At 35.2% G+C, this 12,454-nt stretch overlaps 1 protein-coding gene across 3 annotated transcripts in view; it reads left to right on the forward strand.

Moving 5' to 3' along the window:
* Positions 1-12,454, forward strand: part of ZNF148 (zinc finger protein 148) — a 120,844-nt gene that overhangs the window by 50,852 nt on the left and 57,538 nt on the right. For all 3 annotated transcript variants that reach the window (XM_055316006.1, XM_055316005.1, XM_055316007.1), the window contains one exon: positions 1,352-1,700. In XM_055316006.1, coding sequence (XP_055171981.1) covers positions 1,368-1,700 — 333 coding nt within the window. In that variant the 5' untranslated portion in view covers positions 1,352-1,367. The remainder of the gene's footprint in view (positions 1-1,351; positions 1,701-12,454) is intronic.

Below are 12,454 nucleotides of genomic sequence, written 5' to 3' on the forward strand. Positions count from 1 at the left end.
GGGTAATGCTAATATTGTTAGCATTTTAGATAAACCTATGTGCATTTAAACGCACACATATTTCCTTTAATATATTGGGATATCCTCCCACATTTTCAAATACTGTTCAAGAATACTTTTATTACTGTATACATTGTTTTTTGAGTTTCAGCAGACTTTAACTTTTCATTGTAGTATAATAATTGACAGAAACATGCACATATTGCAGATGTACGACTTGAAAATTTTACAAAGTGTGCACACCTGTGCAGTCAGACTTCAACTCAAAAAATACTGCCAGCTTTCAGATACCCCCCATTTCCTATCTACTATCAATAGCAACCCTCCAAAGGTAGCTATTATTCTTCTGATTTCTATTTTTAAGAAAAACTATGAGAGGGATCCCTGGGTGGCGCAGCGGTTTGGCGCCTGCCTTTGGCCCAGGGCGCGATCCTGGAGACCCAGGATCGAATCCCACGTCGGGCTCCCGGTGCATGGAGCCTGCTTCTCCCTCTGCCTGTGTCTCTGCCTCTCTCTCTCTCTGTGACTATCATAAATAAATAAAAATTAAAAAAAAAAACTATGAGATGTAATTTACATGTTCTAAAATGTACCCATTTTCAGTGTTCAATTCAGGGAGTTTTAGTAAATTTACCAAGTCATACAGCCATCACTATAGTTTAAAACATAATGTATGAATGAAGATATTTTAACCAGCTTCATTTTGTTGAATACATAATGTATTTCCATTTCCAAAGAATATTTCATATTTTACGGCTTTTGATGCATTCATTGCCTTTGAAAATAATTGAGCTAATTTATTCTCCTACTGTTAGTAAATGAGTGTCTTTTTTTTTTTTTTAACCTACCTCAACATTGAACATATTTTTTTTAGAGAGGCATTACAATCTTGGTGGATAAAATATGGTAGTTCTGTTTTAATGTTCATTTTTTTTATTACTATATGTGGCTATTATTTTATATATTTTATATATTTAGTGATTTGCCTGATAGTGGTTTGTCTATTTATTAATGAATGCATTTCAAACACTTTTAAAAAGATATTTTACTATATTAAAAGATATGACTCCTTTGTTACAGCTATCTCCAGTTTGCTTTATGTCATACTCATTTTTCATAATGATATAGGTTAAGATTTTATGCCTTAATGTCAAAAATGAAAATTTGCATTTTACTCTACCAGCCTTGGAAACTTATCTTGGTAATTTTAACATTGGAGATGAATGCTGAATTACATGAATAAAATTTTTCTATTAAAGTGTGTACCTTTCATAATTAAAATTTTAAAGAGTATCAAGTAGACATATAAAACTAATTTATTATGCTTTGTTGCCAAACTTGGTCTTTCTAGGCAGTTATACTTAAGCATGAACATTGACGACAAACTGGAAGGATTATTTCTTAAATGTGGCGGCATAGACGAAATGCAGTCTTCCAGGGCAATGGTTGTAATGGGTGGAGTGTCTGGCCAGTCTACCGTGTCTGGGGAACTGCAGGAGTCAGTACTTCAAGACCGGAGTATGCCTCACCAGGAGATCCTTGCTGCAGATGAAGTGTTACAAGAAAGTGAAATGAGACAACAGGATATGATATCACATGATGAACTCATGGTCCATGAGGAGACAGTGAAAAATGATGAAGAGCAGATGGAAACACATGAAAGACTTCCTCAAGGACTACAGTATGCACTTAATGTCCCTGTAAGTAATTCCTTTATAAGATTAATATAACTTATAGCTAGAATCATAATTAATTTTGTGTTAAGTAATACTTCAAGTCATTGAGGAAATACCAGAAAATGTTTAAAGGTTTAATAGTTCAAATGAGTGTTCTTGACTAGGTTTACTAAATGTTGACAGAAGTCACGCTTGAAAAAGCAAAATTAAGTTTTTGTATTCTATACAGTTTAGAAACTTCTCTTTTCCATGATGAAATTTATTTCTCTGTCAGGATTACTATGTATTAAATTTTAAGTGATTAAATTTTAAAGATTTTAAGTTCTGGGTTTCCTTGAAGAGTAGAAAGATTGAATCTTGAGCATAACTAGAAAAAGATAAGACACGAGAGTTTTTTCCTTCAAATTCTGTAACTTGGCAATTCCTAGTGTCTGTATTTTTTTATTATCTTTTTAAAAACTATATCAGCTCTTTAGTTTTTCCTGTTTATCCTAGATGTCATGGTTTAATCACTAATGTGTTCTCTTGTAGGCACCCATGACTCTTTTGCATCCTTGTGTTTTTATTTTTTCCTGATGACCATCAAAACCATAACCATAATGTAATCCTCTTCTGTTCTTTCTGTGATATTAAGCCTGGATTTCTTTCAGTATATTTAATACACTATTGCTTTTTCTTTTGCTTCAGAACCTTCATACATCCTGCTTGTAGTATTCCCCTCAGCCATACCTACTCTGTATTTTTTAATCTAGTTAGTGGTTCATCATTATCCACGTTTCCCCTTCTGTTCAGTCTAGGTTGAGTTCCTGCAATAGGGACTTGTGGTTACTTGTTAAGGGTCTGTCTCTCTTATAGATTGTAGGCTCTAGGAGAGCATGAGTTTTGTCTTATTTCCAGTGCATCCTGGGTGTTGGCACACTGTGTGAATGAATGAATAATACTTGTGTTCTAATATCTGTGTGCACCAACTTTTACCTAGCCCATTGCAGTGGCCTTACCTTTTTTTTAGTCTGTTCTTGTGATGCATTACATAATTGGTTTTTGAATGATAACCCACCCTTATATACCTGTAATACATCCCACTCAGTTGTATGTAATTCGTACTATATATTGTTGGATTCATTTTGCTAATAAGTTGTTGAGGATTTTTGTATCCATGTTCATGATGTACATTGGTCTAGTTTTCTTGTACTATCTTCGTATCTGATGTTGATTAAAATAGAGTAATTCTGGCCTCATAGAATGATCTAGGAGTATTTCTCTGCTTTTGACTTCTGGGAGAGATTGTAGAGAATTGGTATAACTTCTTCCATAAATGTATGATAGAATTCACCAGTGAGTACATATGGCCTGGTACTTTCTTTTTTAGAAGGTTATTAATTACTGACTCCATTTCTTTAGTAGATACAGGCCTGTTCAGATTGTTTATTTCTTCTTGTGTGAGTTTTTACAGATTGTGCCTTTCAAGGAATTGATCCCATTTCACCTAGATTATCAAATTTGTGGGCATAGAGTTCATAATATTCCTTTGTTATGTTTTTATTTTTTATTTTTAAAGATTATTTTTTTATTTGAAAGAGTAAGAGAGAGAACGTGAGTGGGGCGGAGGGGCAGAGAGAGAAGCAGATTCCCTGCTGAGCAGGGAGCATAATGCAGGGCTTGTGATCCCAGGACCCTGAGATCATGACCTTAGCTGAAGGCAGATGCTTAACCAACTGAGTTATCGCTCTACCTGTTGGACAACAATTCCCTGTTTTTCTCCAGACCCCAGTAGAGGCTTTCTGATTTTACTGCTATTTTAAAAGAGTCAGTTTTTGGGCAGCCCAGGTGGCTCGGCGGTTGAGTGCTGCCTTCAGCCCAGGGCCTGATCCTGGAGACCCGGGGTTGAGTCCCACATTGGGTTCCCCGCATGGAGCCTACTTCTTCCTCTGCCTGTGTCTCTGCCTCTCTCTCTCTCTCTCTGTCTCTCATGAATAATAAATAAAATCTTAAAAAAAAAATCAGCTTTTGATTTTCTCTATTGATTTCTAGTTTTCAGTTTCACTGATTTCTGCTTTAATTTTTATAATTTCTTTTATTTTGGATTAATTTGCTTTTCTAGTTTTCTAAGGGGGAAGATTAGATGATTGATTTTAGATCTTCTTTTCTAATATATGCATTCAATGCTATAAATTTCCCTGTAAGCACTGCTTTTACTGCTTCCCACAAATTTTGATAAATTGTAATTTTATTTTCATTTAATTCAATATACCTTTTAATTTCTCCTCAGATTTCTTCTTTGATCCACATATTATTTAGAAGTGTGTTGTTTAATCCCCAAGTGTTTGGAGGATTTTCCAGCTATTTTTCTGTTACGACTTTCGAGAATAATTCTGTTGTGGTCTAAGAGCATATATCATATGATTTTTGTTCTTTTTAATTTGTTAAGGTGTGTTTTATGGTTCTGAAAGTGGTCTGTGAGTGCTCCACGTGAGCTTGAGAAGATTGTGTGTTTTGCTGTTGATGGATGAAGTCCTTTGTAGATTGCATTAGTCTTTTAATGAGGACTGACTGTCCTATAAATATAGATTGACTTGTCCAGTCTGTATTTCAGGTAGTTTCTGTAGTGATCTTTCCAAATGAGATTTATACTTCTCACTTCCCTATGAATACTCCTCAAAGGTTCCTGTTGCCAAACAGCTAAAATACAGCCTATTGCAGAGGCAGAGAGAGCCTGCATAATCATAATCAGATCTCTTCTAACAACCCCTTAGGTTGTAGTTCAATAGCTTCTCTCCCCGTTCATACTTCAAGCATATCAAATTACTTTAGTTGCCCAGCTCCACTATGAGTTTTTCTATTATTATTATTATTATTATTATTATTATTATTATTTCTTCTTCTTCTTCTTCTTTAAAGATTTTATTTATGTATTTATTTTTTATTTTTTTTAAAGATTTTATTTATTTATTCATGAGAGACACACACAGAGAGAGAGGCAGAGACAGGCAGAGGTAGAAGCAGGATCCCTGCGGGGAACCCAACGTGGGAATTGATCCCGGGTCTCCAGGATCACGCCCTGGGCCGAAGGCAGGCGCCAAACCACTGAGCCACCCAGGGATCCCCTCTATTACTTCTGTATATGTTGTATATACTTGAAATATTCTTTGATTAGCAATCTACTGGTTTTTACTTCTCAGCTTAAAAGACTTCTCTTTTGTTTGGTTTTCATTATGATAACTAACATTTTGCATTTCTTTGCTTGCAAGACTATAAGGTTGCTCTTCCACATCCTGCCTTCTAACTTTGTGTTCTCAATACCTGGGTTATAGTAGGCAGCCAAATATTTTTTGAGTGAAAAAACATGTATATGTGTGTCTGTGGGTATGTGTATTGGACAGCTGCATAGACTTGTATAGCCCACAGCCCATCCAGATACAGAATATTTCTGTCATCCTAGAGGATTTCTGTCTGTTTCTTCCAGATCAGTACCCTTGAGAACTTTATTGTAAATAGAATCGTATGTCATTCTTGGGTCTGGCTTCTTTTGTTCAGCACAGTGTTTTTGGTTTTTCCATGTTGGTTGAGTGTATCAGTAAGTAGTTTATTCCTTTTTTTTTTTTTTGAGTAATATTCTTTGTCCATAAATTTGTTTATTCATTTCCCCTTTTATGGTCATGTTATGACTAGTTTTCAGTCTTTATGGATAAAGCTGCTTGAGTGATGAACATTCTTGTACAAGACCTTTTTTCGTTTCTTTTGGGTACATCTTTATAGAATTTAAGCCATTTCTCTTGGGTTTTCATTTTCTTTGCTTGATCTAGTATCTGTCTTTGCATCTGCATTACACTGTCTTGATTGCTGAATATTGCATAGTAAATCTTGAAGTCAGGTATCGTGGTCTTCTGATTTTGTTGTTGTTCTTGCAAGACTTTTGTGACCATTCGAGGTTGTTTGTATTGCCATATGACATTTAGAATCAGCCTTTCAGTTTCTGTAAAAAGAACCAAGTAGGGTTTTATTGAGATTACATTGATTCTACATATTGACTTGATAAAAAACATCATCTAAATAATAGTGGCTTCCAGTCCATGAAGATGGTATGTTGTTATGTTTGTGTAGGTTATCTATAATTTATCTTAGCCTTGTTCTTTTCAATGTAGAGTTACTGGAAATATATTGTTAAATTTATCCCTAAATATTTTGTGTTTTAGATGCTATTGTAAATGGCATTTTTAAAAAAATTCAATGTTTAATTGTTTATGACTAGTATATAGAAATGTAGTTGATTCTTTTTATATTGACCGTGTATTCTGTGACTGTTACATGTATATATAAGTTCTAGTAGTCATTTTCTTGATTCTTTAGGTTTATTCAGAGTCATATGTCTGATCATATTGTTCATGCATTTTACATTTTCCTTTCTAATATATTTTCCTGCACCCCCACCTTTACCCCTACCACCAGTATACCTTCTTTTTCTTGTTTTGTTGTACTGACTGGGACCTTCAGTACAATGTTGAATTGATGACATCTTTGCCTTGTTCCTTATCTTTAGGGGACTGCATTCAGTTTTTCACTGAATTATTTGAGTTGTAGGTTTTTTTTATAGATCTTTGTTACATTGAAGAAATTTTCAAGTTTGCTGTTTTGAAAACAAAAATAATTTGTAACTTCATCAGATACTTTTTCTACATCTATTAAGTGATCATGATTTTGTCTCCTTACTATCTTAATGGTGAATGTTGATTTTCACATGGTATTAATTAAAACAACCATGTATTCCTGGGATAAACTGCACTGGGTCATGATGTGTCATCTTTTTTATACATTGCTGGATTCAGTTTACTAATTTTTTAAAATAGTTTTTTTTTTTTAAGATTTTATTTATTTATTCATAGAGACCCAGAGAAAGAGAGAGGCAGAGAGACAGGCAGAGGGAGAAGCAGGCTCTACACAGGGAGCCCCACATGGGAGATCACACCCCGAGCTGCAGATGGTGCTAAACCGCTGCGCCACCAGGGCTGCCCATTTTAAAATAGTTTTTAAGTGTACATTTATGAGGGATATTAATTTTCTTGCAATATCTTTGTTTTGGGTGTGCAAGCTTTATAAATGGGTTAGGAAGTATTTCCTACTGCATTTTCTGAAAGAGTTGGTGTAGGAATTGTACGTTTATACTTTACATATTTGATAGCTTCACCACCGAAGCTAATCTTGTACTGAGTTTTGTGAGAAGTTTTAAATTCCAAGTTCATTTTTTTTTTTGAGATTTTATGTATTTATTCATGAGAGACACAGAGAGAGAGAGAGAGAGAGGCAGAGACACAGGCAGAGGGAGAAGCAGGCTCCATGCAAGGAGCCCAATATGGGACATGATCCCAGGACTCCAGGATCACACCCTGAGCCAAAGGCACACGCTCAACCACTGAGCCACCCTGGCATCCCTCCAAGTTCAATTTTTGAAACATATAAGGTTTCTTAGATTTTTAAACTTTTTTCTTGAATCCATTTTGATAAGTTGTATTTTTCAAGGAATTCGTCCATTTCTTCTTACTGTTCAAGTGAACAAAATTTTTCATAATTTTAAAAATTCTTGTATTGTCTAAGTATCTATACTGATTTTTTTCTTTCTCACTCCTGATAGTGGTAGTTTCCCCTTTTCCCGATTAGTCTGGGTAGAGGTTTATCAATTTTATTGGTCTCTTCAAAGAATCAGGTATTGGTTTAATGATGGTTACTATTGGGCATTTCAGCTTTTTTTTTTTTTTTTAAAGATTTTATTTATTTGTCCATGAGAGACACAGAGAGAGGGGCAGAGACACAGGCAGAAGGAGAAGCAGGCTCCCTCTGGGGAGCCTGATGCCAGACTCAATCCCAGGACCCTGGGATCATGTCCTGAGTCAAAGGCAGATGCTCAAACACTGAACTACCCAGGTGCCCTGTTCATTTCAGCTTTAACTCATCTTTATTATTTTCTTATTTCCTTCCTTCTACTTTGTTTTTAATTTGCTCTTCTTTTCCTACCTTTTAAAGTAGGCTAGAGGACTATTTTAGGTCATTCTTCATTGTTGATATAAGCATTTGAGCTATAAACTTCCTTTGTGATTTCATTTTGACCCATGAATTAATTAGAAGTTTTTTGCTTAGCTTGTAATGTTTCAAAGTTTTTGTCATTGATAGCTAACTGTTGTGGTCAGAGAATGTGCAGTGTATGATTTCAGTCCTTTTAAATTCATTGAGACTTGTTTTAGGACTCAATATATGCTTAGTTGGTCAATGTTTTATACTCACTTGAAAAGAATGTGTATTTTGGAAACTATTGGGTAGGTTATTATATAAATGTCAAGTAGATCACGTTGTCCTAGTTACGTTTTTCGACACTTTTAAAGTTTTTATTTTAATTCCAACTAGTTAACTAACATACAGTTAATATTAGTTTGGGTATATAGTATAGTGATTCAACAATTCATACATCAGTAATCAAAGTAACCCTTTTAAATCCTCATCATTTATTTAACCCATTCTTCTACCCCTCTGCCTCTGGTAACTTAATAGATACAAGTAAGAATCTGTTACTTGATTTGTCTTTCTCTCTTTTTTTCCTCTTCATTTGTTTTCTTTAATTCTGCATGAGTAAAATCGGATGGTGTTTGTCTTTCTTTGGCTGAATTATTTTGCTTAGCGTTATACTTTTTAGAATCATCCATGCTGTTGCAAATAGCAAGATTTCATTCTTTTTTATGGCAGAATCACATTCCATTGTATATGTATACTTTTTCTTCATCCATTCATCAATCAATGAACACTTGGACTGCTTCCATTAATCAGCTATTGTAAATAATGCTGCAGCAAACATAGGGGGGCAGCATGTATCCCTTTGACTTAGTGTGTTTGTAATCTTCAGGTAAATACCCAGTAGTGAGATTGCTGGATGATAGGATAGTTCTATTTTTAACTTTAAGGAACCTCCATACTGTTTTCCACAGTGGCTGCACCATTTTGCATTCCTACCACTAGTGCACGAGTGTTCCTTTTTCTCCACAGCCTTGCCAACACCTGTATCTTGTGTTGTTGATTTTAGCCATTCTGACCTGTGTGAGGTGATAACTCATTGTATTTTTGATTTGCATTTCCCTCATGGTAATTGATGCTGAACATGTTTTCATTTGCCTGTGGCCATCTGTATGTCTTTGGAGAAATGTTTGTTCATATTTTCTGCCTATTTTTTATTTGGATTATTTGGTTTTTGTTTGTTGAGTTTTATAAGTTATTTATTATTTATGTACATATATTTATGTATTTTAGATTGGTCTTCAACACTTTTTTATCCTTTACTGATCTAGTTGTGTTCCATCTATTAAAGTTTTTTTGTAAAATTACTCAGTTGAAAACTATATATTGCATTAAGTGACATGTTTCTTGAGTTTTCTTTACTCTGTATTAGTTCCTCACTTTAAATTTTATGATCATGATACTTGAAGATTATAGACCGTTTCTTTTGTAGAATGTTTCTCAGTTTGAGTTTCTCTGATTTTTCCTCTTAATGGTACTTAAGTTACTATCTTTGGGACGGATATTGCAAAAAGTGAGGTTGTGTTTTTTCTGCATTGCATTTCTAATAATGTGGCATGTGATTTTTATTTGCCCCATTGTGATGGTTCACTTTGATAAGTTGAGTAAAGTGGCATCTGGCAAATTTTGTCGCTGTAAAGTTAATCTTATTCCTCATTACAGTTTTTAACTTGTTTATTGTATCAGAATGGGATTAGGAGTATTATTAACTTGGTGAAACTCTATTACTGTGATTATTTTAATGCTTGGCTTAAGATTTGATCCTTTGGAGCTTCTTCAAGCTAACTTCTATGTTCTTTTGACATGTCCCATCAACCTTTTTTAGCATATCCTTACCTTCTGTCGTAAGATGTTTTAGGCCCAACTTACACGTTTCCTGCTTCACCACTGGAATCAGCATTTTTTAAGGAGCCCTAGTTCATTTTAGTGGAGAATGGCTTTTAGAAGGCAATATCTGGGTGCCTAATGTGCTGCTCATTGCTGTTGAGATAGATACAGCTGCTTCCAGCCCTGTCAGGGAACAAAGCCAGAGAATATATATATTTATATAGTTATATACATTTGTATATGTGTATGTATACACACACCCTTCTACCTGTAATTATCTCTATATCTACCTATCAGTATTCTTTTTTTTTAAATAATTTTTATTTTATTTAATTTATGATAGGCACACAGAGAGAGAGAGAGGCAGAGACATAGGCAGAGGGAGAAGCAGGCTCCATGCACCGGGAGCCCAACGTGGGATTCGATCCCGCGTCTCCAGGATCATGCCCTGAGCCAAAGGCAGGCGCTAAACCGCTGCGCCACCCAGGGATCCCTATCTATCAGTATTCTAAAACTATGAATCACTCTGATCCCTCCAATTACAGTCCATTACCAGAGAGTACGTTTTAGTTTCTCTCTTCCATATTTTATAACTCTTCTTAGACAGTGAGAAACATGGCTTTCTTTATCATTAATATATTTCCTTATTGATCTGATCTCCCCCACCTGCCCTGTGTAAACCATTTGTCACTCCATCTTCCTGTGTAGATGCCCTCTTCCTCTGTCAAGGTTACTATACTCCATGGAAGTCCATACCCTCCTGCCTGCCGTGTGCTTCAACAACTTGTACTGGACCTCATCACCATATGGAATCCTCCTTATTCACTGTGCTGGTCCACGCTCACACTTTTTCCTTCTTCACCCCACTTAGCTTCCATCATCTTGTTCCAGGCTACCTTTCCCCTGTAACGTAGACCCTTATGGTGCTTGAGTTCTGGCACTTCATCCTGAGTTGTCTTCTGTGAAGAACCTCCTCACCCTGCTTACACCTTGACATCTTGCTTTGGGTAGCACATGCCCGTTTATCTTGTCCGGGATCTCATACTTAGTGATGCTTCAGCTTATGGCTTTAGGAGTGAATGGTCCATGGAGAGCAGGTGAAGAGGGAGGGACAGGAAGAGGAAGGGAAAAGATTTATCCTTTTACTTGGTTTAAACTTAATTTTGAAACTACATAAATTCATAGGAAGTTACAGAATTAGTAGAGAGGTCCCATGTACCCTTCACCTAGTTTCCTCTAGTGATTAAATTCTACATAATTATAGTACAGTCTCAAAATCAGGAAACTGACCTTGCTATAATATGTCCATGCTGTATACTTTATCACACATGTAGGTATGTGTAACCATCATCACAGTCAGGAGACAGAATGAATCCATCATGACAAAGATCTCTGTGGTATTACCCCTTTGTGGTCACACTTCTTCCACCATTTCTAACCCCTGGCTATCCTCTCCCTGATTCATTTTCCACCTCTGTCTTTGGCATTTTGAGAATGTTTTATCAGTGGACTCACGGAGTGTATGACCTTTAGAGATTTGACTTTTTTCACTTTAACAAATGCCTTTGAGTGCCATCTGAGTTCTTGTGTGTATTAGTAATTTGTTCCTATTTATTTATTTACTTATTTAGTTCCTTTTTATTATCAGAATAGTATTCCATGGTGTTGATATATCATAGTTTAACCATTCACTTACTGAAGGACATTTTAGTTTACATATTTTGGCTATTAAAAATCTGCTATGAACATTCATTAGATTTTTGTGTGAATATAGGTATATGATAAATACCCTATCATACTCCCATCACCAGATAGATATACACTCCTAACATTTTGGTATATGTACTTCTGTGCCTTTTTTTTTTTTTTTTACTTCTGTGCTTTTTTGATATGTACACCAGACATAGGATCATGTTGTTTTATCTACTGTTTCCATTTACCAGTATACTTTGAGCTTTTCTTAACTTCTTATTCTTCTAATACTTCTTAAATGTCTGTTTCATATTCCATATGTACGGATAATTTGTAACTGAGTTCTGCTACTCCTCCTAGGTAATGATAAATTTGAGTCCATTCTGAGAATGAGTCAATGAAAAGTTGTCTCATACCATATACCAAAGAGCAGAATTTAGGATTTGTATAACATTGCTTGATAGTAGACCACAACACAACATACACAAGAAGTCATATCACTTATTTTTACTTAGCCATTTCCCACTAATGTGGCATAATGGTGAAAGGAGGTCTTGGGATCATGAATATATATTTTTGAATTAAAGAGGGGGCATTGATCTAGAATGATATGGTCCAGGTCCCCGAAAGTGTGAAAACTTAAGTTATCAGGCGTTTCATCCTTTTTAGATTGTGTGCCAAAGACTTGTAAAGATAAATATTGAGCGTATTAGTGATTTTCTTTTATTTGTTCCTTCATTTGGAAGCCACAAAGAACTTTGTTTCATATTGTTTTGTTAACTAAAAACTAAAGTTGAATTTTGAGTTTTCTTAGATTGTTAATAACAGTTTAGGTTCTATAGCCTATGTAAACGCCCTGGTGTTTTGTGACAGTTGAAGTAAAAGTTCTTCCTGATAACTGCTGATTTTCAGAGTTTATCTTAAACTTATTATTCTGAATCAGTCACCCAAACTCAATGGCCCTACATTTTCAGCAGCAATCTCTAGGCCATTTTTTGAAGGTCTGTAGTTTACTCATTAGAACTTTGTTTTCTAATGTGTTAGAAACTTGAGTTCAAATGAAATAAAATTAATTTTTCAGTTCTTAAGTCTCATTAGCCACATTTTAGGTGCTCAATAGCCACATGTAGTTAGTGGCTTCTGTTTTGGACACAAAGATAAGGACATTTCTAACATTGCAGAAAATTTTAGTGGAAACACTGTGC

This window comes from Nyctereutes procyonoides, unplaced genomic scaffold, assembly GCF_905146905.1.
Source record: "Nyctereutes procyonoides isolate TBG_1078 unplaced genomic scaffold, NYPRO_anot_genome, whole genome shotgun sequence".
Classification (NCBI taxonomy): Eukaryota; Metazoa; Chordata; class Mammalia; order Carnivora; family Canidae; genus Nyctereutes; species Nyctereutes procyonoides.